Source organism: Netta rufina, assembly GCF_964035555.1.
Source record: "Netta rufina genome assembly, chromosome: 30".
Lineage (NCBI taxonomy): Eukaryota > Metazoa > Chordata > Aves > Anseriformes > Anatidae > Netta > Netta rufina.
The window spans coordinates 343,023-370,000 of NC_140154.1; the positions used below are offsets into that span (position 1 = coordinate 343,023).

The window sequence follows — 26,978 nt, forward strand, 5'->3', positions numbered from 1 at the left end:
TGTCTGGTTCCAGCCCCATTGCTGGCTGTGCTCAGTGGCATTTTTTTTATTATTTTTATTTTTTCTTGTAGGGGGTGAAAGTCCTACATGGCATTTGTCTCCATTTTCCCACCCTGGGGTGTTGCAAGTGCTGCTCTTGTGCTGGATAAAACAATCAGAGACATCCCCCAGAGAAATCTGATGCAAGAGCTTTGGGTTGGGCACCCAAGGGGCTCAGGACTGGGATGAACGTGAGGTTTAGAGAGCAGAAGGTGAGAGCCCGTCCTTGTCTCCCCATGGATTTCTGATGCCCGTACAAAGTCGGTGGAGGCTTGGGGTCAGGCCTCTGCATCCCGCTTTGCTGATGCCTTGGAAAGCTGCTGCAAGTGGCTGGGGGAGCCAAAAGAAGGAGAAGTGTGGCAGGGCAGCTGTGCCAAGCTGCTGCTGGCAGGAGCCAGGTGAATGCATCCTGCCTCGGTTGTGTAAATTGGGGCAAAAACCACATTTATAATTAGTAACTTACCTAGAGGTTCCTTTTTGTCCCTGGCAACTCTAGCGCTCCAGTCTGACCTTCGTGGCCCCGTATCTTTCGGAAAAAGGACGAAGGCTGCTCGATAGGGCCGAGCCACCTGCTTTCCTTCCCATCCCTCCTTCTCTATCCCCTATAAAACCAGCTCCAGGCAAGGGTTTGGTCACACAACGGGCCCAGCTCCAAGGTGATCACCACAATGCTGCAGCTTCTGCTCCTCGCCACCCTCGCCCTCTGCGGTAAGTCCCAGCTCCCAGGGCCCTTGGGCTCGTTAGCAGCTGACGAACCCTCATTACGATTAACCCCCGCTTGCTCTCAGAACCGGGGGGGCTGCTGCCAACACCACCCCTTTGCCCGCAGGATGCCGCGCCGAGCCGGTGCCAGATGGGTCGGAGCGGGTGGTCGGAGGGAGCGAAGCACGCTCACACGCCTGGCCCTCACAGGTGGGTCCTCGTGGGGAGCAGTCGGGGGTCCCAGTCCCCTCGTGGCCGCTTGGGGAGACCCCCACGCCTCACCCCACACCATGTCCCCCCCCCAGATCTCCCTGCAGTATTACTACAGCGGAGGCTGGCACCACACCTGCGGAGGGTCCCTGATCCAGAGGAACTGGGTGATGACAGCAGCTCACTGCGTGGAGAGGTGAGCGGGCACGGGGGCCCCGACCGCCTCTAAAAACTGCCATTTTCCACCAAAAACCTTGCCGAGGGGAAGCGTAGGTTGACCCCACTCAAAGAGCAGCAGTTCTTGGGCGTCTTTGCTGACCTTTCTGTTAAGGAGGGCTGTCCCTGGGGAAATCTGCTTGTGTTGGTGATTCTCGTTGTGTTAACTCTCCAAATAATAATAATTTGGAACCCAACCCTGTGCTGCCTTCCCTTCCTGGCAGTGACATGACCTATCGCGTGGTTGCTGGTGACCACAACATCTACCAGAGCGACGGCACCGAGCAGGTCTTCAGCGTCAGCAAGATCATCATCCATCCCTACTGGAACGGCAACGCCGCTTTGGGGTAACGCACCCGGGGAGGGATTTGCTGGGGGGAGGCAGCACAGATGGATTTTATTTTTTTTTCCCGTGCACCCCTCGTTTCCCTATCCTGGGGGGTCTCTGCAGTGCAATTTGCATCCTCTCCGCAGCTACGACATCGCCCTGATCCGCCTGTCCAGCTCTGCCACCCTGAACAGCTACGTGCAGCTGGCGGTGCTGCCCCAGGAGGGAGCCATCCTGGCCAACAACTACCCCTGCTACATCACCGGCTGGGGACTCACCCGCAGTGAGTGCCACCACCACGGGATGGGATGCCCAGGGGCACATCTATCCCCAAATCCCACAAAAAAAAAAAAAAAATGCAAAAAAGAGGTGTGGGGGTAATCCTTTTTTCTGAAGTCAGTTGAGGTCCCAGAGCGCAGAACGTGGGGTTGTGCTCCAGGTATGGGGCTCCCCGGGGCTGGATGCAGTTGTGCAAAAGTTTGGGGGCGTTTTGTGGGATAAGAGGTGCTCACTTCACTGCCTTGCAGCTAACGGGCAGCTGTCGAGCGTGCTGCAGCAGGCCTACCTGCCCGTCGTGAGCTACCAGATCTGCTCCACCGCATCCTACTGGGGCTCCACCGTCAAGAGCACCATGGTCTGTGCTGGCGGGGACGGCGTGCGCTCTGGCTGCCAGGTAGGGCCCCAGCACCCTGTTCTCCCACCCAGCACCCCACCAGCACCCCCTCTCTGACGGTTCCTCGGTCTGGCAGGGTGATTCGGGCGGCCCCCTGCACTGCGCCGTGAACGGGCAGTACCAGGTCCACGGCGTCACCAGCTTCGTCTCCAGCTTGGGCTGCAACTACAAGGGCAAGCCCACTGTCTTCACACGCGTCTCTGCCTACAGGACCTGGATATCCAGTGTAAGAGCAAATTCACAAATTTGTTGCAGGTCACGCTGCCTTTTCTGCACCCTCTGGGGTGATGCTAGCGAGGCAGTGGGAGAAGAAGTAGATTTTGGGGGGGTTTCATGGCGGTGACCCCAGCCCCGTGGTGCTTCTCCTCCCAGGTGATCGCCCAGAACTGAGTGGCTGTGGGAGGAGGACGCGAACCCCAGCCCAGGTGATGGACGAGGAGCGTTTCAGTCGGAGGTGTTTAACTCTTGGAGCTGGTGTCAATAAATTCTGTTCTTCATCAAGAGTTCTGGCTGTTGTCTCTGTCCTTCAAGGCTGAGGGTGCTTTGTCCCACTCCTCCTGCATTTTTCCCAAACACACAGCGTTCTTCACCCTCCCGTCTTTGGGAGCATCCCTTTGGCCAGGTCCCTCTCCTGCCTTGCACAGAGGCTCAGAAGAGATCCGCAGGGAAGAAGCAACCAGCCCTGGGCAGCTGGAACGCCCCTGGGCCAAAGGGAAAAACCCTGAGCCACTCTGGAGCAGCGACGCAGCGGGGGACAGGGCCAGGATTTCTCCCTGGCCCCAAGCTTTTTGTCTTCCAAAACTTCTTTGCACTGAGAGGGGACGGATGCGGTGTCTGCCTTCACCTCGCCTAGGGCTGCAGGGCCAAAGCCCATTTACGTGCGTGCCGTTAGCACCAGGCTCACGGCGTCACGCCCCAGCCTGGCTTGGGGTGGGGAAAAAAAATAAAAAAATCAAGAGAATTGCAGAACTGACTCCAAAAGCAAAATTAAAACCCCAAACAGAAACTCGTGCCGGGGTTGCCACGGCTCGGCTGCGCCCGTGCCCCCCGCTTCGTCCCACCCTTGTTTTTCGGGTTTTTTTCGGGGCGGCTCGCAGCGGGGGGTGCCCGGGTGCTCAGCGGATGCCTCGTTTCGAACTTCCGCAGCAAACACTCGACCACAAGTTGATGCCGAAAGCAGAAACCGCGCGGCAAGCTGCAGCCATGGCAGAGGGCAAGAGCGGGGGAGCCGGGCTCTTCGCCAAGCAGGTCCAGAAGCGGTTTAGCCGGGCACAGGAGAAGGTACGGCCCGGCCCCCCCCCCACATCCCTTATTTCATCTTCCCATTGAGCTTCTCCCAGGGTGAGGGTAAGGGTGGCACCGAGGGGCTGCTCTTGCTGGGCACTGCACAGCACCCGTGGGTGCTCTTGGGGCATTAATTGGGGTACCTCTGCGTGCTCGCACGCATCCCTGGGCAGACTCCACTCTTGCTGCAAGGCTCTGGGTGTGCAAACTTTTCCCCAAAGCCCCTCAGGGTGATTTGGTAGCCTCAAAAAGCAGTTTTATTCCAAAAAAAAAAACCCAACATCTTCCGGTGCAGGCTGCCAGGCGGTGGGCACAGGTGGCACCGGGGTCCCTTGGGCTGGGGCTGTGTCCCCCTGTCCCTGGCAGCGACGGTGACAGCAGGGACCTGGCACCAGGGTGGCCCCCCCAGCGCTGCAGTAGTGGCAGGAAGCAGGGGGAAGGGCTGCGGAAGCAGGTCGAAACGGGGTGATTTGATGCTCTTTCGAGATCATCCCCTCTGTTGTGTTTTTTGTTTTTCCCCCCCAAAAAAAGCAAGGAGCAGCTCTGTGGTTCCTGGCGGGGGGTCAGGGCTAAATTCAGCCCTTCCGCAGCCGTATCAGCCTGCGCCAGGCCCCGGTCGCTTCCAGGGACCAGCCTCTTCCTGGCCTCCCCTCGCACTGCGCTGCTGTGATGGGGAAGCTGAGGGTGGCCTTCATCCACGGCTCCTCCTCCTCCTCGCAGCAGCGTCACCGGTTCCCAGTGGGGCAGCGCCCAGGGGCTTTGCCTGCACCTGGATCCACCTGCAGGGATGTTTTGGGGAGCGCAGACCTGTAGGGTGTCATAAATGAGGGTGGTGGGGGCGCTGCGTTGGCCTGGCTCCCCAAAAGCCACTCTTTTCCCCTCAAAATAAAAACCACCACGTTTCTTTGTGCAGAGGTTTTGCATCCCTAAGACAAACCCCAGCCCGGGTGGGCTCCAAGCTGGGGCCGTCAGGTCCTCAGGAGGGGCCCCCCCGGCCGGCAGAGCTCAGCCACGCTCCGTGCCGACGCGTCCCCCTCTCCCCATCGCAGGTTTTGCAGAAATTGGGCAAAACCGTCGAGACCAAGGACGAGCAGTTCGAGCAAAGCGCCTACAACTTCCAGCTGCAGCAGGTTGCACCGGGGAGCGGAGGGGACCTTGGGGGGGGGGGGGGGGGGGACAGGACAGGGCCACCCCGTGCCGTCCCCATACCCACAGCCTCTTGAACTTGTCCCCAGTGGGCTTTTGGCCCCCACCACCCCTGCCCATGGGGTGCTGAGGTTCTGTTCCCCCCCCCCCAATGCATTTGATTTGCAGAACGAAGGCAACAAACTCTACAAAGACCTCAAGGCTTTTGTCAGCGCGGTGAAAGGTAGGGCGCAAGCCCCCCGCCCGCACCCCCCGACCCCAGGAAATGCAGCTCAGTGGAGCTGGGGGGGGGGGGGGGCCCTGAGCCCCTCTGCCTTTCCACGCTCTGAATTTTTGCAACCCCCCCGCAGTGATGCACGAAAGCTCCCGGAAAGTGACCGAAACCCTGCAGGAGATTTACAGCGCCGACTGGGACGGCCACGCGGAGCTGAAAGCCATAGCAGAGGTGAGCCCCCCCCCCGGGGACAGCCCCCGCGGGTCGGGGGGCGCAGAGCCAGCTCCCGGGGGAGCCAGCCCGGCACGTCCAGCCGGCGGGGGGGGGGGGACACCAGGGGCTGTGCCCCCACTCATCCCTGTCCCCTTCTCGTCCCCGCAGAGCAATGACCTCCTGTGGGATGACTACGAGGCGAAGCTGGCCGACCAGGCGCTGCGGCTGATGGAGAACTACCTGGCGCAGTTCGGTGACATTAAGGTACCCCCCGGGGGGGGTGACACGGCGCGGCACGCAGCGGGTGGTGGCTGAGCCCCCGGTGTGTGTCCCCCCCCAACCCCTCAGGAGCGCATCGCCAAGCGGGGCCGCAAGCTGGTGGACTACGACAGCGCCCGGCACCACCTCGAAGCCCTGCAGAACGCCAAGAAGAAGGACGAGGCCAAAATCGCCAAGGTTGGAGCCCTGCCCGGGGGGGCCGGGGGGGTCGTGCATCACTCCGGGAACCCCACGGCCCCCTCCTTGCCTCCCCGCAGGCTGAGGAGGAGTTCAACAAAGCCCAGGCGGTGTTCGAGGACCTGAACAGGGAGCTGCGGGAGGAGCTGCCCGTCCTCTACAGCAGGTATCAGGCACGGGACGAGCCCGCTCTGCTCTGCCTAAATTCACCTTCTTGGATGGGGGGGGGACAGGGCAGGAAACGCAGCCCCCACCCCAAAACCCAAGCGGGCCCCTGGGAATGGTGTGGTCGGAGCGAGAGCCTTGCAAATTCACGTGTGGCAGCTCCCCACATCTTGGCCGATAACCGGCGGCACAGTTTGTCCACTGCTGGGGAGAAATGGGGGGGTCTCCCCCGAGCCCCCACGGGTGCTGCGGGCGGTGCAGTGCTTTGGGGACGTGGGGCTGTCACAGCCGGGAGATGGCAGCACTGCCCCCACCGCGGGGACAGCCCGGGACAGGCACCCAGGTCCCTCTGGTCCCCCCCTGAGGATGGGTGCTCGTGGCTGGGGGGGCTCCGCACCCCCTCCCCCACCGCCCTCCTCCCTCCGCCTCCACCCCGTTTGTGTCCCGCAGCCGCATTGCCTGCTACGTGACCATCTTCCAGAACATCTCCAACCTCCGGGACATCTTCTACAAGGAGATGAGCAAGGTGAGCCCCCCCCCAAATTCCTCCCCCCTTCTGCTGGCGTCGCTCTGCTCGCTGCTGTCGGTGGTGTTGGTGGGTGGCGAGTGCTGGTGCTTCTCCCCCAGCCTGACCTGAGATTGGCAGCAGTCCTGGGGCTAGGAGAAAAGCTTTTTTATCAATTGATTCGGTGGTGGATAAATAGAGGGAGGGTGTGTGGGGGGGGGGGGGGCTGCTTGCTTTGCGTTAATGTCAGCCCTGGGAAGTTGCACTGGGGTAAAAGCTTTTCCCGACTGCTGCCTCGGGAGCCGGGGAGAGGAAGGATGGGAGACGTGACTTCCTCGGCTGCTTTCCGGTCCCAAACCAGCCGCTTTTTAACTGAGATCTGCCCGGGGGCATGGCTGTGGGCTCCGAGCCCACACGGGGTTCCCAGGGGCGCTCTGATGGGTTTTCTCTCCTGCCCGTGCAGCTCAACCGCGACCTCTACGAGGTGATGGGCAAACTGGACAAGCAGCACTCCAGCAAAGTCTTCATCATCAAAGGCGTCTCCAGGTACAGGGGGAGGCTCACGCGGCTGAAACGCCCCCTCCCCAAGGGAGCAGATGGGTGCTGCACCCCCCAGGCTCTGCCCGGGGTCCCTGGGGATGGACGAGCATCTCCTGGTGCAGGGCGCTGCGGTGGTGCTGCTGCACGCACCCAAGGGGGACCAGGCTGCGTTCGGGGGCTCACAGGGACTTAAAATCCCCTCTGTGCAGCAACCGGCGCTCTCTGGTCATCTCCTCACCCGTGAGCCCCCCAGCCATGTACCCATGCCCAGGGAAGGCACCGGGAGAGCCACCCAGCTCGCCAGCCCCGCGCCCGGACTGGGAGCCCGTGCTGGAAGCGGAGACGGCCGCAGCATCCCCCGAGGACAGCAGCGACACCGCCGAAAGCATCTCCAACGGCCCTGCGGAGATGGGCGCTGGCGAGCTGGGTGCTCCCGTCCCTGGTCCTCCCCCAGCCTCCCCCGCGAGCATGGGGTCTGCGTCAGAAACCGCATCGGTCTCCAGCGAGGAGTCCCAGGAGCCCGCCCTCAGCCCTGAAGCTCCGTCCCCTGAAACGGGGGTGTCCAAGGGCACCGGGGCCGCTGGGCTCCCCAAAAGCCAGGCTGGGAGCCCCGCGTCTGCTGGTCCGGAGGCTTCAGGGGCTGACGGGGGGGTGCAGGCAGGAGCCGAGGGCATCGCCGCCTCCCTGGCCTCACTGATTTTATCCGAGGCGATTGCCACGGCCACCAGCACCACGCCAGAGGGGCCAAAAAGTGCCACAGAGGAGCCGGACGGCGCCGACAGCGAGGGTCACGCACGTCCTGACAGCTCGGGGGGGGACCCGCCGTCCCCAGCCAGCACCCACGGTGCCACCGGGCCCACGGCAGAGGCAGGAGGGTGCCAGCTGGCTGAGGCCGTGGCAGAGCACAGCGACTCGGAGGAGAGCGTGGAGGTGGTGGACGTGTCGCCAAAGGTGGCCAAAACGCAGGTGAGAGCAGCGGGGGGGGAGACGTGCCATGAGCTGGTGTCCCGAGGGGGCAAGGGGGGTCAGGATGCCGTGCTGGGGGCTGCTCCCAGCAAATGTTTCCCAGCGGTTCCAGCCCCATCGAGGGGATTTGGGGCTGGGGGCGTGGAGGGGGGGGCAAGGGTTTGAGTCCCAGCCCGTTGCATTGCTCATCCGGCTGCAGATGGGGCTGGAGCTGACCCTCGAGGAGGGATCAAGAGGCTGCATCCAGGACAGCGCCGCCCCCCCCGGCTCCCAGACTGAGGTGGGTGCAGCGAGGGCTCTGCTTCATCCCCACCGACCAAAGCACGAGGTCTCCAGCCCGGCGTCACCCCGCTCTCTGTGTCCCCAGGAGCAGGGGACACCCGGGGCGCTGGAGCAGGACCCAAGCCAGGACCCCCCCCAGGACCCCAGCGAAAACCTCACGTCCCTGTGAGCCCAGCGCCTGCGGGCAGGAGGGAGGGGAAGGAGCTTTTATGGGGCTGCCTGCAGATAACTTTGTTTAACCGTAACGCGCTTTACAACCCCCCCGTCACATCTGAAATAAAGGCAGAGGGCAGACACCGGTGCCTGAAAACGCAGCAAGAAGAGGTGGAATTTTCTGGAAAGGCGACCGAGGGCCGAACGTCGGCACCGGGCATCTCGTCTCCACCCTGAGAGGCAGCTCGGGGGGCTGCAATGCGGCACAGCTGGAGCAGCCCACCCAAAATTGCCAAAAAGCAGAGCCTGGGGATGCCTGGGCATCATCTCCAGCTCACGTGGGGGCTCCCTGCCCGCGGGTTTAGGGCCGGATCCAGGTGGGATTTGTTTCCCCATTCTCCCCCGGCACCGCCGGGCCGCCGCTGCGGTTTGGGGTGACTCACGAGGAAGGCATCGGGCTGGTTTCTTCACGCCAGGCTGGCTGCTCCTCTCCCCCAAACCTTCTGCCATGCAGAAAAAGAGCCCCAGTTGGCCCTGAAATCCCACAAATTGAAGCGAACCCCACTGGCCAGGCCCCGTGTGATGCGTGGCTGCTCTGGCGCGCACCCAAAGCGCTCGGGTGGCCACGGGGCTGCTGTGGGATCCCCGCTCCCTCGGCAGCAAGGGGTTAAGCGGGGAGGATTTGCAGCCTTTATCATCGGGGCAGTGGAACTGGAAAGGTGAGGCAGGAAGGGGAAACGCCTGGGCTGCGCCCTGGCGAGGCTGCACAGGCAGCGGCGAGCGCACATGGTGCCGGCAGCCCCTCGCCCCGGCGCAGCGGGCACAGGTACGGGGAAACGTGGGGAGATTTGGGGTCCCGGGGGGTGTTTCTGCATGTGTGGGTTCGCGAGGCAAATGGGCACTCAATGAGGCACGAGGTCCTGCATCAGTGGCTGCCCCGCGGGGCTGCGGGGTGGTGAAATCGGCTGCAAGGGGGCCTGGCTGCCGTGCCGAAGCATCGCCGCCTCGATGGGTGCGCGGCCGCGGGATTTCAGCTGGGGAGAGGCTTCCCCGGGAGCAAACGGGAAGCGGAACGGCCTCAGCCCACCGCGGCGAGAGGCGGGAGAAGCTTAAACTGAGCTTAAATCAGCAGAAACCCGAGCAGAAGCCCAGCAGGGCGCTGGGAGAGCACGAGGCGCCGTTCCCAGGATGTAGCGCGGTGAGACGGGGCAGGGAACGGGGTCACCCGGCGGGTGTGCTCGCCCCAGCCTCTGGGTTCGGGATCTGGGGGCTGCGAAGGTGCCGCCGAGCATCCCCTGCACCCGCCTGCTCCCGAGCTTTTTGGGAGCTGCGGGACGGGGAGGGCTCTGCTGTGGGAACCGCTCTTGAGCAACGTGGAGGATTTGGCCAGCACGCAAGAATGAGGAAGATTCGGGTTGGGTTTTTTGGTAGCATTTTTTTTTTTTTTTTTTTTTCCCCCAAGTCCTGCTTTAAAAGCCCATGGAGCTCTGTAGGGATCCGGCGCGCTGGGGGAGCTGGGTCAGCCTGGCTGCGGCACGGCTCCCTGCATGCCCCTGACCCCACACCGGCTCGTGGCTGCATCCTGCCCCCCCAAGGTACCCCCCGTGCCGCGATCCCTGCCCCGTTGGGCCCCCCCATGCCGAGCACGGGGGCTCCTTCCCGCAGTGCCGGTGCGGTGGGGAGGGATACGGGAGCGAGGTGGGGTGGCCGGGCTCCTGCTGGGATGCAGCACGGGGGGGGCTTTGCTGTAATGGTCGAGCGATGGCGTTTTCCTGCCGGGGTCTCTTCCCAGAGCTGAATTTGGGGTGAAATGGGGCCGGGTGCGTGCTGGCTGCCTCGGTTATAGCTGCAGTGAGGTCTGCAGGGAGCCGTGGGCAGCGCCGTGTTTATACAGAACCGAAACTTTGGCCGAACGCCTCGCAGGGACCCCTCTCCTCAAAGCACCCAGCTCCCTGTGCAGTCAGCAGCAGTTTTTCCTCCTTTCCTTGAAATCCCAGCAGTAGGTTCTTACGGAAATCCTATCCATCCCTCACCCCAAAGCAGCCCAAGCTGCTGCTGCTCCACGGCCTTGGGAGGCTGTGCGCTTGCAGGTTGTGCCCATGCAAGGCAGGTTCAGCCCCGGAGATGGGCTCGTTCCCAGCTCCTCCGCCCAGACACCGCTGTCGGCAGAGCTTTAAAGCAAATGTCCTGGTTTAAATGCCATGCAAGCTTCTGCGCTGGGCTTTGAAACTTTGTCCCACATCGCTGGGCTCAGACGGGTTTTTTTGCAAGGCTGGATTGCAGCGGCGGTGCCAGCGGGGCCGTCTGGTCTGCATCGCACTGGAGAAACTGGTTCTGTGCTCTCCAGCCCGTCCGGGGCTCGCCTGAGCCCGGGGCAAAGTTGTCGAGGTTAGGGCAAAGTTGTCGAGGTTGGGGTCCCAGCATCTCGGGGGTCCTGGGCCCCCGTCCACTGAGCGGGCACAGAGCGAGCACCGCTGCACGGCGCCGGGCAGGGGGCTGGGTTCCCAAATTCACCCCGCTGGCAGCTGGGCGCAAACCCTGCTGCTGTCAGGGCTGCTGTGCACGCTCAGGCTGAACAAGCCCCGGCCCGACAGCACTTTGAGTCACAAGGGCACCCGGCAGGACAAGCAGGAGAGCAGCTCCCGAGGGCAGCGTGCCGCCGGAGGCTCACCTGGCGTCTCCAACCCCCACGGCATCCCCATCATGCTGGGGGGCCACATCCAGCAGCTCCCACTTTGGGCACGCAGCCAGCGCTCGGCTCGCTCCTGTGGTTCAATTTGCTTCTTTTTTTGTGTTTTGTTTTTTTTTTGGGGGGGGTGATTTATTTGCTCCTGACATCTAGCGGCGTCTCTCCGCAGAGCCGCTGAGTCACTTGTGCCCGAGCGCAGGAGCCGTTGCCCTGGGCCTGCCAGCAGCAGCAGCGACCACTTAATTTTGGGGGCTGCCAAGGTTGTTGCTCGTCCCCCGGCACGCTCAGGAGGGAGCTTTGCAGGGGCAGAGTTTGGGCTGCAGCAGCTCCGGGTGCCAGAGTCGCGAGGTTTTGCAAGGCTTCACAGGCAAAGGCAATCTGGCTCCGCAAAACTTACAACTTTTGAGAGCAAATTGCCAAACCTGCAGCCCCTTTCCCCAACGCACACCCCCTGGCTGGGATTCACGGCCCCAGCTCAGCTCCCTCCAACCCTCAGCAGCAATTCCTGCCCCAGCCTGCGCCTCCACCAGCCCCAGCAAAGCCCCTGCACCGTTTCCCAGCTGTCCAGCACCATCGGTGCCCCTCGCAGACCCGCGCTGTGCCAGCCCCTGCCCTGCACGCTCACCGCTTTTCTTCCTTTTCTTGGTAGTCGTGAAGGAGCCCAGACCCTCGCCTGGAAGGAGCCAGCAGCGCCAGGGCCGATGCCATGGAAGGAGCTCAGCCCCCGCTAGCTGCAGGTAAGACCCCGGGACCCCTTTTGTGCCCCCAAATCCCCCAGGAGCTCTCGCCCGGGGTCGCTGCGTGCGCAGCGCGGCTCAGGGATGGCCTCGCTCCCTTTCCTCTCTCCCTCTCCGTGTCTGCAGAGGAGCTGACAACCCCAGGGCTGAAGAAGGCGCACACCCCCCCTCTGCATGAGGACGCCAACACGGCCGTCATCGCAGGTAGGGGCTCCCCACCTCGGCCACCTCACCGAGACCGGGCGGCAGCAGCTCCGTACAGACCCCCCCGGGGCTAAACCCTGCTCCTCTCCGCCTTTCCCCCCCCGGCAGTTGTCATCACGCTGGTGTTCATCACCCTGCTGACGGTCCTGGTGGTGATCATCATCTACCTGTACAGAAACAAAGGCAGCTACCTCACCTACGAGCAGCCGGCGGCCGAGACGGAGGTGTCGGTGCAGATGGAGGACGCCCCCTCCAAGGAGAAGGAGGAGTATTTCATCTGAGCCCCCCCCGGGTCCAGCGCGCGCCCCTCTCTTGCACTCAGGTCTGATGCCATGTGGCCTAAATCTCTCAGAATCTCGGATCTAGAAGCTTTTTTTTTTTTTTTTTTTTTTTTTTCCCCTTAATTTATTAAGCAAACCTTTAAGATAAAACCAGGTGTGGCAGAGCACAGCCCGGCTCCGGCTGCACGCAGCCTGTCCTCCTCCCTTTGGTGCTTTCTAATACAGCCCAGTGACAAATGCCTGAAGAATTGCTCTTGTTGTTTTTTCTTCCTTATCTCCCAAAACAATTAAGTTATTCTGCTCTGGGTTGAGGGTTGGGGTAATCGGCGTGGCTCATTTCGAGGCTAAGGGGGAGAACGCTTGTAAAGCAGCCCGATCGATCGCCCGAGTCACGAGGGGCTGCTGGCACGGGCAGTTCCTCCTTTAAATCACCCCCCTCCCAAAAAAAACGCACAAACACAGAAGGAGGAAGTTTGCAAAATAGCAGCAAAGAGGAAACAAGCGAAGAAACCCTAAGGCGCGGGACGGGCAGGAGCCACGGGGGTTTACTGGAAGTCTAACAGCCAGTCTACCACTTTATTCAAATTTTCAAAATAGTCTTTATTCTACTTTTTTTTTAGTATAAAAAAATCCACAAGTTAAGTGCACCACAGTGTATACAGAGAGATACGTAATGCTGAACTTCCATAACAGTCAGTTGGATGGTTAAACACAACATATACAGGACACAGATTTAGATTAAACTGAAACCTCGAGATAAAATATATTTGAATCTGATATTTTTCTTCATAAAACAAAACAAAAAAAAAGAAAAAAACACTGAGGATCCCTGAAATATTCTTCTTAACCCTACTAAGACTTCATTACACCCAAGTCATTTCTGAAGTATGCATTCATAAAACAACCGATTAACCAAGCTAATTTGTGTGTTGATTGACAGTTGCTACACACCCTTGTGCAGATGGTGACCAGCCTCTCTGTTTGAACAACAGCCTTAAGGAGTTTTGGTGTCAGGACACCAGGTTGAGTTCAAAAAAAAAAAGAGGAAAAAAAAGAGTTGGTTTATTAAGCATCGTCCTAAAAGCCTAGTTAGCATTTAATGAAATGTTCAAACATGAGTTGCATTGTGTTTCTGGCACCAAAGCATGGCTTTGATTAGATCTAATGTGCAAAGAAATCCAAGATTACTTGGAGTGTACAAAAGAAATCCCATGACACACGCCAGCTGCACGCCTTCCTGGAGGGGAGCGAAGGGCGACGGTGAGCACAGAGCGCCCCGAGGGATCCGCTCTGCAGTGAGGTCAGGAACGAAGCAGCGCCGAGGTGCCCCTGGTGCGGGGGGGGGGGAAGGTGGCCTCGCTCCCTGCCCAGCACCTCGGCTTCTCTGGAGGGGAAACCCCAAGGTCTGCGGGGCTGGCTCAGCAGGAACGCACGGGGAAGGGGTCGCGCCCTGCCTCCAGCTCGCCCCCCTCGCCCTCCCCAAAGCAGCCGATCAATAAAGCTCAGCGGCAGCGCTGCGAAACGCGAGGGAGAGGCTGAGGGCTGCCTTGGTTTGGGGAACCCGTCTCTCCCCCCCCGCCCCATCTCAGCAGAGGCCCCGCTCAGCGCGGGGGTCCTGGCCAGGAGGAGACCTGGCGGCGGTGTCTGCTCCGCAACCTCGGGTTAATATGGACTAAAGCAGTTACATCGTGAGAAGTGCTGACGGTATGTGATGTCTTCCCTTACACAAACGTAGCCCCCCACCCCTTCCCGCTCCCCCCCCCGGCCCCTTTCCTTCTTCACCAGATGGTGTAGCCGCCGTCCGAGCCTCCCAGGAAGAAGTTCCCCTTCCGCTGCGTCACCAAGACGTTGGCTCCCTGCATGACGGCCAGCTGGGCGGCGTTGGGGGGGCACCCGGGAGGGGGGGGCTGCAAAAAAGAGAGGAGAAAGGGGCTGGAGGAGCGCCGCAGCTCCTCCTGGCACCCATCTGCAGTGGGGTGCAGGCGCCCGGCACCTGCTGCTGGTGGCTGCCAGGCAGGGATCGGGGCCAGGGGGGGAAACGCTGGGCTTCCACGCCCTGCCCTCTGCTTTTTAGGGGTTAGGGTGAGGGGTTTTAGGGGTTAGGAGGCTTTTTGTGTGCGCAGAGGAGCAAAACCCTGGCGTGGTTGTGAGTGTGAGGAGCTGCAGGGCAGCGGGGAGTGAGGGTGAGCTGCAGCCAGGTCGCTCAGCTGCTGCCTTGCCCCCCTCCGGGGCACCTTACACACCTTACAGCGCGGCTCCTGGGCTGAACTGAGGTCTGCGAGCAGACGGAGCCCCGGAGCCACACGTTGGCAGCTCTCAGCTGAGCTCAGGGACAGCAAAACCCCCCGCACGAAGGCAGGAGCCTCCTCGTCTCCCCAAAACGCGATGAATTCGCTCTGCTCACAAACCCAGGCTCGTCTCCGCGCGCCCCTACAGCAGAAGCAGGCGGGTCCTGGCCGTACTCACCGGGATGCTGGCCGTCCCGCCGGCCCCAAACCTGGCTCCAGCATCAAAGCCACCTTCCACGAGCACCGTGGAGCCGGGGGGGTACACGGGGCCCACGGGGTAATAGGCCATGGGGACGGAGGAGCCGATGGGACCCACGGCCACGGACTGGGCCACGGGCAGGAAGACCGAAGCGCCCGGGTACGCCGCGGACATGGTGGGGACGGTGGCGGCCCCCAGAGGCACGAAGCTGGGACGGTAAAGCTGCAAAAAAATAAAAAAATAATAATAATAAAAAAAAGAAAGCCACGCAGGCAGGTTTAGAGCTTGATGACTCCCCACACCCACCTGCTTACTCAGAGCAAGCCCTGAGCTAGACTTTCACCCTCCCGCCCGCCCAGGGGAGCGCTGCCCCAGGGGATTACTTGTTGGTGTCCCGGGGGGGGGCAATTTCCCACTGCTGCTGCTCGGGGCCAGGTCCCCACAGCCCCCAGGAGCCCACCCAGGATGTTTCCACGGACGGGTTCGTGGCTGGGGATCCCCTGGGCTCCAAGGGAGGCTCTGAGCAATGCCCGGGGCTGTGATTAAATTCGAGCTGGGGCCAGGGGTAGGAGCAGCAAACCAGCCCCCCAGGTTAAAAATAATAATAATGATAATAATAATAATAAAAATAATAATTAATAATAATAATAACGTAGCCAGGGATTGCTTTTTTAGGAGGAATCACCCCCACCTACCTCGGAGTACGCGGGCGGTGCGTCCGTGTAGGGCGGCGGCTGGGGCAGCGGCAGGGTCTGGGGGTACACGGGGGGGTTGGCAGGGGGCTGCACGGGGTAGGCGGGCTGGGGGGGGTACTGCCCTGCGGGGAGAAAAAACGACATTCAACCCGAGTCAGAAACACGAGAATTCACCCCAAAACTGAAACGCGCGGCAGAGCAGCACCGGAGGGGGCACCGAGACCCCCCCCGGGTCACTGAGACCCCCCCCGGGGGGAGCAGCGATGGCCGTGACCCCCCCCCCCCGGGGGTCCTCGGGGCTGCCCGGGGGGGTTCCAGGGTCTGGGGAAGGAGGGGGGGGGGCAGGACACGGAGCCCCCCCCGCCCCTTTTATTTTTGGGGGGCCTCGGCTGCCCCCCCCGCCACCCCCGGGTCCCCAAATCACCCCGGGGGGGTTTCCCCGTGCCCCCCCCCCCCACATGACGTCATCCCGACGCCCCCCCCCTTGCCCCCTTCCCTGCGAAGCGGGTCCCCGCTGACGTCACCCGGGGGGGTTCCCTGACGTCACCGGGGGGGTCCCCACTCCCTGCCCCCCCCCCCTTTTTTAGGGTTCCCCCTCCCCGTCCTGCGGGGTCGTCCCAGGGACACCCCCGTTACCTCACTCGCCCCCCGTGACGTCATGCGGAGATCCACTGACGTCACCCGAGGGCTCCCCCCCCCCCCCCAGCGCTTAACGCCCCCCCCCCGCCCCTTACGTCACCGGGCTTCACCCCCCACACACACACCGCCCGGCACACAAGGGGTTAACGGCCCGGCCGAGCCGCGCGGCGCCATGGCAACCGCGAGCCCGCCCCCCCGCCCGCCCCGCTCCCATTGGTCCGCCCGGCCCCGGCCCGGCCGCGCGGTCACGCGCTGCGGCGAGGCCCTTAAAGGGGCCGCGGCCCCGGGTAGGGGGGGCGCCGGGTGGGGCCGGGGGGGGGGGGGTCGCGGCGCGGCCCGGTCCTTGCCTTTGCCGTTCATGGCGGCGGCGGCGGCGGCCCCGTCCCGGTCCCGGTCCCGGTCCCGCTGTGCCCGCGCCGCGCGCGCTCCCGCCTGCCTGTCACTGCGGCCCGCGGGGGCGCGGGGGGGGGGGGGCGGGGGCAGGAAGCGGCCGCTCCACGCCCGCTGTGGCGTCACCGCGCGCGGGGGCGGGGCCGAGCGCTCTTAAAGGGGCCGCGGCCCCCAATTTACACCCTGATTGGGGGGGGGGGGGTCACAGGTTGGGGGAGGGGACGGTGGGGGGGGGGCTCTGGAGAGAGCCCGGGGGTAAAAGGAACCGGGGGGGGGCAGGGTTTCGGGGTTGGGGGGGGCAGAGTTGGGCTGGGGGGGTCTTGTATGGCTCGGAGGGGATTTGGGGTGGGGGGGGTCAAGCAGCAGAGCCCAGGGTTTGGGGGGGGTCACCCTGTATGGCCCATTTGGTTTTGGGGGGGTCACCCAGCATGGCCCAGGGTTTTTTTTGGGGGGGGTCACTCTGTATGGGCCAGGGGGATTTGGGGAGGGTGTAACCCTGTATAGCCCAGGGTGATCTGGGGGGGGGGGGGTCACCCTGTATGGGTATGGCCTGGGGTGATTTGGGGGGTGACCTAACCCAAAGGGGCTGCCCCAAAACGTGTCCCAGGAGACACAGCGATGTTTGGGAGCCTCACTCCAGTGCCACAGTGTTCCCGGGGTCCCAGTTTCCCCAGTGACACTTTCCACGGCCCTGTGGAGGTGTCCGGGCCCATTTATTTAATACCAGCCCCATTCAACAAAGCCCCGGCATCCGCCTCTGATCCAAAACTGGGTTAGGGAAGGAGAGTGAGGTTTCCTGTGAAAACACTTTACAAATTTGGTGGGAGTTTAGGGCTGATTGCCGCTCCAAAAACCTGTGGGAAGTAATAAACTGCTGAAGATCCAGGAGCAGAAGGTTCAGCCAGGGGGCTGGAGCTGCGCTTAAAGCATGGTGCAGTTCCTGTGTGTGAAGTCTTCCTTTAAAAATAAAAAATAAAATAAAATATATATATAGTAATGCAATGGGTGGCAATAAACGAGCACAAAAAAGAAAGCCCTTTCCATTTCTTTTGTGATTTTGATGAACTTTCTGGCTGCGTTTTGCCCAGCGTTTGAGGGCACAGCCCCCTTTTTCAAGCTCGGTTCCAGGCATCTCAATCAACAATATCATTGTTCTCTCCCAATTTAAGCGAGCCTCTCATGAATAATGTACCGGGTGCCTGATGAATATGCACGCTGGCTGGTGTGCCTGGGAGGGCTTCATAAATAATTCATGCCCAGAAAATGTTCTTCACCTTGTAACAGTACAGGAACTGTAAAAAAATATTTACCCTTTAAAGTGGGAGAGAAGATGGCTTGGAACTTGCCCGTGGAAATGCAGAGCAAGGGGGGTGAAAGCAAGGGGAAGGAGCTGCACTGCGAAGGAGATTTCCAAGGGACCGAGCCCTGATGTTTTCTCTCCAAACCCAACCCTGCAAAGCCCTGGAAACTGCTGGAGCAGCCGAGGGCTAAGGCTGTTCAGCAGCTCCTGATTTATTCTAAGAAATGTACCTTTTTCTGCTCCCCTGATACCGTTATAAGGAAAACTTCCTTGCAGAGGACAAGTGGAAATGCTCTGTGAGGTGTGAAAGGCGAGGAGAAAGCGTTTCCAGCCAGCAGAGCCGGGCTTCTCTGAAAGCACCAGCCTTCAAACGCCCCGGGATTGTTTTAGTTGTGTTTTTATCACCCATTGCCTTCTTTAAGGGTCTCTTGCGACTCCAAGAGGAAAACTCCCATGAAATCCCAAAGCTGTGTAAAATCAGCTCGCGGTTCCTCACGCCGTGCAGCCCTGGGATGGAAACCTGGAGGAGGTTTTGGGATGCCTGCCCACGGACTTTGCTTCCCAGGCTGGGCACAGCTGGAAGGCGAAGGGGCTGCTGCAGATAACACGAACCAGATAACGCCCAGACGCTCGGCTCTGTGACCTGGGAGAGCAGAGGCCTGGGCTGGGAGTCCTTATTTACACAGCACGAGGTTGTTTAACCGCTATTAAAAGCAGAGCTGGCTGGGGTAACGTCTGCTTAAAGCCTAAAAAAATCTGCTGGTGATATCCGTGGCCTTAAAATCAGAGCTGTGGTTGTGAAACTTTGCTCATGTGAGTAACTGGGGGCAAGAGGTACTTTGAGACAGTGGGCACGCTATGGGTGCAGGCCTGTAGTTAATTATATAAAAGCAATGAATAATCATTTGCTAATTATTTAATGATGTCTTCCACCTGGAGAAAATCCTGCCCTTCCTCCCCCTACCACTGAGATAGAGGGGATTTGTACTTGGATTTGCCAGGACTGGATTGCATCCAACACAACAAAGTGGCCTGGAAAAAAAAACATGGAAATTTTAGAGTCTATTTCCAGCTCTAAGGAGAAAAGCAGAGCAGAGGCCGGATCTACTGGAGCACCAAAGAAATCGAGTGCTTAACTCAGGTGTGTGGAGGGTTTGGGGGCAGCAGGAGTCGCTTTGCAGTGCGGAGGCCAAAATAAAATCTGGCTCCCTTTTTCCTGCGCTCCCAGCCATTAAGTTCTTGGAACATCTGGACGAGGCTGGTTTGTGGTACACACGTCCCTGGCAGGGCTGGAAACCTTTCCGCAGCAAATTGGATGTGCCAGAAACAGTTGGGTCAGGTGCAAACCCTTCTCTAACCCATGGCTGCGTGTGATGGGAGCAGCGAAAGAAGCGCGGGCAAGAAAGCTGCGATGTTAATTTGGTCACCTACCAAGAGTTCTCGTCGGCAGAGCGAGCTCTGGAACAAAGGACACATTCTTGCAGTCAGCATTTTAGTTTTGCCAGCTCTTCCTGTCAAACAGTTAATTAAAATCCACCCCCCTCTCCAAACAAGCTATTTTCCCGGGGAAAAAAAAAAAAAAAAAGAAAAAAAAAAAAAAAGCTTTTCAGCACTCATAAAATCAATTCCTCTTCAAGAAAAATTAAAAATGCAATGTGCACCCTGTTCCCCGTATGCATTATATTAAGCAGTATGCCAATGTATGTAAATGAGCCTGCAATTCAACTCGATGGAGGTATTTAAATATTCATAATCACAGCACAGCATATGCAAACCAGGCTCTCAGCAGAATTGCGCTGCAGTCTCAGATAGCAGCTGTATGCAAGTGAAGATGCTTTCACGTATCCAATTCGGTTTTTAACAAAAATGTGGCCGGTGCTGGCTGCCCGTTGGCAGTATTTGTGGGCACTGCCTCGGCCGGGCATGGAGCTGTTTAATTCCTGTTGAACGTGAGCGTGAGCCCCCGTGCCCCCTCGCTATCTGCTGGGCTCCTCCAATTTGGTGTTAACCAACACAAAATATTGCCATGGTGTGTTGCAAGATGAGGCTAGCCGAGGGTAGGTTGCAGTAATTCAGGAAACCGTCCTGTACACCCAGGAAGGGACGAGGGGCAGGATTTTAGCCTGGGAAGAACCACCCGTGGCATTTACGCTTTTTTTTTTTTTTTAACAATAACCTAATACAAACCTCAAATACTTTTTTTTTTTTTTTTTTTTTTGCATTCATGGGACAATCAGAAGTGCATTTTGGAAAAAAAAAAAAAAAAAGTTATGAAAATCTTACGATGGACTGAAAAAGCCGTATTACAAGACAAAATATAAACCAGCCCATTGGCTTTTTCTGCAAGGACAGACGGAAGGTGTAATTCTTCCAGCTAACACAGACATGAAAGAAAAATAATTCAGCCTTGTCAAGCCGTGCTCATTTTTAAGCGGCACCAATAACTGAGATGCTAAGTTGGAGATTTTGTCTTTGTTTTCCTCCTTTTTTCCTGCTGGGAGGTAAGAAGAAAGTCGCAATTTAAAAAATTGTAAAAGACACAACAGGCAGGAGAATACACTTCGCTGCCTTTCCTTTTGATGATTCCAACCAGGCTGTAATTGGTCCGTAAGTTGGCTTGAAAAGCCACAGAATTGCACCTGTGCTCCTAACGAGCTTTGTAATTACAGAAATAGTTTTCCTCCTTCTTTTAATTGCGTGGTGACAGGGTTCACGTTGCACCTGAGTTCCTTTTGTGTGCCTTTCCTCGCTCCTTCCCCCGGCACCCCCCAAGCCTGGGTCCCCCCAAGCTGGCAGAGGGGCCCGGGGACCGGCACAGTTTTGGGGCACATTGCACGGCTCTGCACAACCATGAGCAGAGCTGAAACCTGCCAGTAGGATCCAAGAGCCTCCGGTAGCCTTGTTCCCGGTCCCCCAGCGGGCAGAAATCCAGCAGTGACCACACCACAGGCGCTGGCACCGACCCCACACCCCATACCCCTGCGCTACGTGGCCAGTGGGCGCGAGCAGCCACCAGCATCCTTGCTTTTGCCCCCTAGGACAAAACTTCCCTCCCACAGCACCCTCCCAAGGCTCCGAGCGGGTGCCCCGAAGCCCCCCGACACCCCCCAGCCCCAGAGAGGGGAGGCTGCGAGAGCCGAGCGTGGCTCAGAGCTCAGCCTCCTGCATATTACGGCGGGAGGCTGGATCTGAGGCTAATGCTATGCCGGGAACATGGAGCCTCTTGAATTATTACTGGGGCTTCCCCGGGCCTCCAGCTCCCTCCTCGCAGCCTCGGCGAGGCTTTTTGGGGTGGTTTTGGGGCAAAGCCCTCGAGCCCCGTAAAGGGTTTGGCCCCGGGGTTTTATCCCGAGTCGCAGCCCCCAAAAGGAAAGTGGCAAACGGGGGGCACCCTGTTTGTGCTGCCCCCGGGGAGCTGTGCGTTAATGTGACAATTAATTTCTGGTGATCAAATGCCGAATTAGGGCGACGGCGAGCCGGCTCGGAGCCAGAGGGATTGAGGGGTGGTGCAGAGCTGGGGGGCTCCCCAGCGATGCAGGGGGACACGGCTGCTGGGGGGTTGCAAAGGGTGACCCCAAAGCGTGGGGGGAGGCTCAGGGGTCTCAAGGTTTGAGGGGCTGCGGTGCGGTGGACTTGGGGGGCTCTGGTTTGGGGGAGCCCGGACTTTGGGGGTCTCAGGGCTCGGGGAGGGGGGCTCTGTTTTGAGGGAGCTGTTAATTTAAGGGTCTCGGGACTTGGGGAGGGGGCTCTGTTTTGGGGTAGCTCTTAATTTGGGGGTCTCGGGACTTGGGGAGGGGGCTCCGTTTCGGGGAGCCCTGACTTTGGGGGTCTCGGGGCTGGAGGGGGGGGGCTCCGTGCGCCCCCGGCGGCGGCGAGCAGCGTGGCAGCCCGGGGATGCGGCAAAGGCCTGCGCATAAATTATGTTCATGACGCAGCAGCTAAAAAATCCCACGGAGGGAAAGGAAAAAAAGAAAAAAACGAAAAAAAAAAAAACCACCAAACCCCCCCAAAACCCACCCCAACCTCCCTTTTTCCCCAGAAAAAAAAACCCCACCACCACCTCCCTCCTCGGGGAGCTCCGGGCCGGGGCCGTCCCCCCTTCATTTTATTTTTTATTTATTTATATATATATTTTTTTCCTTCCCCCCCCCCCCCCCTTCTCTCTTCCAGCCTCCGGGCCCCGCTCGCCGCCTCCCTCCCCTTTGTGCCGCCGCCGCCGCCGCGATGAATTTTTAATTCTCGCCGGCAGCGGAGCGGGAGCGGGCGCGGGGCCGCGCGGAGCCGCCGGTGAGTGCGGGGCCGGGGCCGGGACCGGGGCCGGGGCCGGGGCGGGGGGCGGCGGGGCCCCGCCGCGGTGAATATGCAATGCCGTAATTAGCATAATTTATATATTTATGATAAAGAGAGCCCGGGTGAGTCCGGGCCGGGGGGGGGGGGCGGGGGGGGAACGGGGAAAACGGGGAGAGGCGGCGGAAAGAGGGGAAGGGGGGGGGGGGGCACCGGGGAAAGTGGGGGGCACCGAGGGGAAAAGGGGGGGAGTGGGGAGGGTGGGGGGGAACGGGGGTCCCGGAGCGTTGGGTGCCCCCCCCCCCTCACACACACACAGCGGGGAAAATGGGATCGTAGCGGGGTTGGGGGGGGGACACGGGATAATAATTTGGGGGTGAGGGAGGTGGGGGTTGGGGGGGCAGGAGGAATAAAGCGGGGGGTGAAGGGTGCTGCGGGGGGGGGCGGTGTTGGGGTGCTGGAGGTGCAGGACAAAGGGAGCCCCCCCCCGGGTGGGAGGGGAAGGGCCCCCCCCCCAGCTCGGGGTGAGGGATCCGGGGGGGTGCAGGTGCTCGGAAGGGATTTGGGAGCCCGGGGGCTCCGGGGGGGGCGAGCAGAGCCCTGGGGAGGGGGGGGACACAGGGGGGGGGCGATGCTGCACCTCGGGGAAGGATGGAGAGTACGGCCGGGGGGGGGCAAGGACATTCTGGGGGGGGGGCATAGCGTGGGGCTGGGCACGGCGAGCGGCAAAGTGGGGGGGCCGCGTGTCCCTGCGGGGGGGTCCCTGCCCCGGGGACAGCTCACCCCTTGGGGGGGGGACAGCTCATGCTGCTGCTCTGAGCCCCCCGTTTGCTTTTTTTTTTTTTTTGGGGGGGGGGCACTTTCCGTGGTGCCGCAGAGCCCCAGCTGGAGGTGCAGGGGATGGGGGGGCTGCCTCCCTCCTCGCCCCCCTCCCCATCCCGTGCCGCCGTCACGGGCTCCATCTTCACCCAGGAACCCCCTTTTAGCCCCCCCCACCCCACTGAGGGGCAGAGCACTGCCCCCCCCCCCATTACATTCCACAGGACCGTGGTGTTATTGTTTTTTGTGTGTGTGCGTGGGGGGGTCCTGTCCCCCCCCAGACCCACTGTGCCGTCCCTCCGAGACATCCTGGGCCCCCCCAGGGTGCCTCTGGCGCTGGCAGCCCCGGGCGCTCGATGCTGCGGTCGCTATTTTTGGGGGGAGCCAGATGGGAGCTTCGAATGCAGCGGCTCGAGGGACGGGAAATCTGCTCCTGGTTTTGCCACCCTCTGGCATGACCTTGGGAGGTGAACTTCATCCCTCTCCTCCCCGGCGTCGGCGGCGCAGCGGGAATAAAAATCCTTCTCCCGGCTCTCCGGGGAGACGAGCGGGTCCCTGGGAAGTCACCGCGCGGCTGCTGCCGGTGCCGGGGTCCGTGCCGGGGGAACGGGGGATCCCCATCCTCCTCCGAGGTTTTATTTGGAGTCAGGATGGGCTTTTGACCCCCAAACCCCATGGAGGTGAGAGGTGATGGGAGGTGAAGTGATGCAACCAAGGTCGTGCGAGCCGTCGGTGGCAGAGGTGGGCACAGGGCACAGGGCTGCCCCGCACCTTCCCGGGGGCGTTTTAGGGCAATAGTGGCCGGAAAGGGTAAAAGCACAACGCAGCCAGGAGAAAAATCTTCATTTTCAACGGCGCAAAGAGGATTTTGCAAATAATGGAGTTAAGCCCCCAGGCTGGCAGGAAGCCCTGGTCGACTGATTTGGGGTGCTTCCCCTGCGAGGTTGTGCTGGGGCTGGGGTCCCGCAGCGCGCGGTGCCAGCTCCGGGCACGTCGCTGCCGGCTGATGCAAAGCGCCCTGTCCCTTTGGTGCTCCGTCCCACGCAGGTGTCTGCACGCCAAAACGCAGCCCCGGGGCGAGGGGCTGCAGGCTGGGACGTGCCGGGGGCTCCGTTTCAGCCACGCAGACCCCTCCCCAAGCTCGCTCCTGCCCTGGTGCCCGTGGGCACGCAGCCAAGCTCGGCTCGGCCCCGCTCACTTCGCTCAAAGTGGCTCTCGCTGGCTCCAGGCAGCCCCTGCGTCTTTCCGCTCGCCTTGGCAGGGCTCCCCTTGGGCTCGTCGATGCCTTTTCCCGGACTCGTCTTCAAGATTTGGCCGGCCCAAGCCCTGGCATGGGTTTTTCCAGGAACGAGCTTGACTCAAGCCATGGATGAGTAACCAGGAGCACCGGGGAGCTGCTCCAAAGCCCTCCCAGCAGAAGAAACCTCTGTCCTGAAGCCTTCGCCATCTTCCAGTTACGGCTGACGCCAGCTTTCCCTTAGAGCCCCAATCTCCAGGAATTTACAGCTGGCTGTAAAACCACGCTCCCTGCTGCAGCCAGCCAGGCAGGGCTTGGACCGGGGACCAAGGAGCTGCTCCAGTAACGGGACATCAGAGAGGTCCTCGTGCTGTGCCACGCTGGGGTCTGGGGCCTGATTTTGGGGTGAAATCAGCTCAGCAACCTGGGAACACAAAGGGATGTGCCAGTGGCCTGAGCCCTGTGTGCCCAGGGGCTGTTTCACCACGACCGAGCGATGCCAGCAGGCCGTCCCGGAGTCCCTGTGGTGCCAAAAGGATGGGGCAGAAATCAGATTTGCATCCTGTCGCTGCTTAGTGGACAGATTTTGATTCGGAGGCACGTGTTTTTAAGCACAGCCGAAGGAATTAGAGGCTCATCTCCTGGGGCTCTGGGTCCCGTAAGCCTCTTTGCCCCGCCGGGTTGCATTAAGGAGCCGCGTTCAGGTCCGGCAGCGAGATGCTGTGGGGCTGAGCCCAGGGCTGCCGGAGCTCACCGTGTCAGCTCAGCTGCAGGAATGCTCCCGGCAGCTCCGAGCAGCCTGTTTTTGTCAGAAATGGACGGGTTTGAGATCCACAAACCGCTTTGTGGCAGGGGGGGTGCATCTCATCCCCTGCCTCAGTTTCCCCATCGGTAGCCGTGGCCGGGCCCGCTGCCCGAGGTGCGCTGGGAGCCTCGGGACAGTGCCTCTGGGGTGCCAGCAGATGTTTGGGCTTCGAAGAGAAAACCCCAATGGCCGTGCTGTGAAAACCAAAGAGGTTTCAAGGGCTGGATTTCCCCTTTGCAAAGGCCGGTGGGCGCACAGCGCATCATCCACGATTAAACAGCGGGTCAGCCTCGCACTGACACGTCTTAGGGGCCATGAACTTCAAGAAAGGGTCCAGAAAGGGTAAAAAGGCGCGTTGGGTCCTGCACTGGCCACGTTGGGGTGCGAGTGTGCAAGGCCCAACTGGGGGAGGAATCGGTGTTTCTGCGGTTTTAGGGCTCGCCCACCTGTGGCAGGGCCTTTCCCCCGCCATGGAGCTTGGAAAGTCCCGAGCCTGGGGCAGGAATGGCCATCCAGAGGAATTAATCTGGGGTAATGACAGCGAGTAATTAGCGAGCTGTAACCGTGTCCAAAATGTCTTCTGTACGGACCGGCCCTAATTAACCTCTGAGGGTTCCTCACCTGTGGCAAGTTTGTTCAAACTTAGATTTCTGCCCACTTGGGATCCGAGTGGCTACGTTTCTGACTCATCAACGCTTGTAATTAACATGGCAATTATATTCACAGTGAGACTCAGAGCATCTTAAATTATCCTCTCCTTTTTTCCCCCCTCTTTTTTTTTTTTTTTTTTTAAATATTATTATTATTTTGTGCATTTCATTTCCTTGTCGCCATCTGTTGCGAAATGGCTGTCTTCTTGCTGCGTGCACTTAACACCACCATCTGGACAAATTATTTGTCCCATTAATTGCGAAAAATGTGTGAAGAAGGAAAATGAAATGGTACTGCCGACCTGCAGAAGGGCTGCTGGAGGAGAAGCAGCCCGCTCCCAAACCCAAAGCGCGCCGCCAAAGCGCGCCGAGCCTGACATGATGAAATGTCTGTTTAATCGTCTAGCGCGCTAATTGGTCTCTTTGCACAGCACCGAGGAAAAAAAAAAAAAAAATGTCTCTCTCTCCTCTTCTTTCTGCGTTATTTGAGTCTTCCCCCGCGGGGCAAGCCTGAGCGGATCGAAGCCCCTCGCGGCGATAGAGGCGGTGGCTGGCGCGGGCGCGATGCCCTCCGCAGCCTCTCGCTGCTCCGACCGTGCTGGGAGAAACCCACGGGCTGGACAGGGCTCCCGGCCTCGCCTCCCCTCGTGGGGCTGGGGGCTTGGATGGGTGGAAATGAGCCCTGGTGCTTGTGGGGGGTCCCTGCATCGCGACCCCCCGAGTCCCCGAGGGAGGCGAATTCGTGCCTTAGCTTTTAGCTACTGCGCGTGCTGGGGACGGTGCTGGGGACAGTTCGCTTCTTCGGCTCGGGGCTCCTTGTCCCAGGGCTCAGCCTCCCCTCCCCTCCAGCCCTGCTTTCTCTCTCCCCACAGCCGACTGCCTGAACCCCAGGACCAGCCCCGAGCCCCTCCAGGAGCCCGACTGCACCGCGAGCAAACCGTGAGTGAGCGCCAGCCTTCCCTTCCGTAAAGGCAGCCCCAGTGCTCCCCCCGGGGACACGGTGACATCCCAGGCGGGGAGGGGACGGGACGGGACCGAGACCCTTCCCCAGCTCCTGGGTGCCAGGGGACACAGAGGCGACATATCGCAATATGCAGCACCCAGACTGCAGCCGGAGGGGGGAATTCAGCAGCAGGCAGGGCAGAGCCCCCCGACCGGCGCCTGCCACCCGCTGCGAGTTTTCCTTCCCCCTCTCTCGCCCTGCACAAAGCGGGACCCTTCGCACCTCGGGTCCAAGAGTTTTCCTCCCCACCTGCCCCTTGTAGGCAACACGAGCATCCCCTGCTCCGGCTTCCTCACCACTCGCCCAGCTCTGGCTGCCGGGGAGCTCATTAACTTTTAATTACGCCAGCTGCCTGCGTAAGCCGCTAGCTCATCCCTCGCCCTGCTCTCCGTTGCACCGGAATAAATTGTTAATTAAACCACGCGCTGGCATCCCAAGGTGTTTGTGTGCTCTGAAGCTCGGGCCAGGTTTAAAAATTCGCAGTGGGTACCGGGGAGCAGTCACGGGGTGTGGGGATGCCCCCCCCCCGAATCCGGCCATGGGGCTGAAGCTCTGCAGCCCCCCAGCCCTGGGCGAGGTTTTGGGATGAGCCCGGCAGGACCATGGCAGGGGCAGGTGGCTGCCGAGCCCCATCCTGGTGCTGTGCTGGGACCCCCGGCATCG

General features: G+C 60.6%; 5 protein-coding genes across 6 annotated transcripts in view; 4 read left to right on the forward strand and 1 right to left on the reverse strand.

Moving 5' to 3' along the window:
* Positions 1-707: 707 nt before the first annotated feature.
* Positions 708-2,558, forward strand: CELA1 (chymotrypsin like elastase 1; the record flags this gene model as incomplete). The annotated part of the gene is made up of 8 exons (XM_084303640.1): positions 708-747; positions 869-951; positions 1,047-1,147; positions 1,392-1,514; positions 1,642-1,778; positions 2,023-2,168; positions 2,245-2,394; positions 2,541-2,558. 8 exons carry the CDS (start codon positions 708-710, stop codon positions 2,556-2,558), a joined length of 798 nt encoding a protein of 265 aa, XP_084159766.1.
* A 776-nt stretch (positions 2,559-3,334) lies between these two features.
* Positions 3,335-8,198, forward strand: BIN2 (bridging integrator 2). Its single transcript, XM_084303600.1, has 12 exons — positions 3,335-3,449; positions 4,502-4,582; positions 4,767-4,821; positions 4,949-5,043; positions 5,194-5,289; positions 5,374-5,481; positions 5,562-5,647; positions 6,097-6,172; positions 6,615-6,697; positions 6,901-7,657; positions 7,857-7,937; positions 8,025-8,198. Exons 1-12 carry the CDS (start codon positions 3,336-3,338, stop codon positions 8,106-8,108), a joined length of 1,716 nt encoding a protein of 571 aa, XP_084159726.1. The 5' UTR covers position 3,335; the 3' UTR covers positions 8,109-8,198.
* Positions 8,199-10,953: 2,755 nt separating this feature from the next.
* SMAGP (small cell adhesion glycoprotein) lies at positions 10,954-12,003 on the forward strand (the record flags this gene model as incomplete). Its single annotated transcript, XM_084303626.1, has 4 exons — positions 10,954-11,041; positions 11,431-11,518; positions 11,645-11,722; positions 11,831-12,003. The coding sequence occupies exons 2-4, from the start codon at positions 11,488-11,490 to the stop codon at positions 12,001-12,003; spliced, it is 282 nt and encodes a 93-aa protein (XP_084159752.1). The 5' UTR covers positions 10,954-11,041; positions 11,431-11,487.
* A 581-nt stretch (positions 12,004-12,584) lies between these two features.
* DAZAP2 (DAZ associated protein 2) lies at positions 12,585-16,283 on the reverse strand. Its single transcript, XM_084303625.1, has 4 exons — positions 16,172-16,283; positions 15,186-15,307; positions 14,470-14,712; positions 12,585-13,910 (listed from the first exon to the last, which is right to left on the reverse strand). The coding sequence occupies exons 1-4, from the start codon at positions 16,182-16,184 to the stop codon at positions 13,782-13,784; spliced, it is 507 nt and encodes a 168-aa protein (XP_084159751.1). The 5' UTR covers positions 16,185-16,283; the 3' UTR covers positions 12,585-13,781.
* Positions 16,284-21,714: 5,431 nt separating this feature from the next.
* The window catches only part of POU6F1 (POU class 6 homeobox 1), a 30,212-nt gene continuing 24,948 nt past the window's right edge, over positions 21,715-26,978 (forward strand). For both annotated transcript variants that reach the window (XM_084303591.1, XM_084303592.1), the window contains exons 1-2: positions 21,715-21,801; positions 26,185-26,251. The gene's annotated coding sequence lies outside the window, so the exon portion shown is untranslated. The remainder of the gene's footprint in view (positions 21,802-26,184; positions 26,252-26,978) is intronic.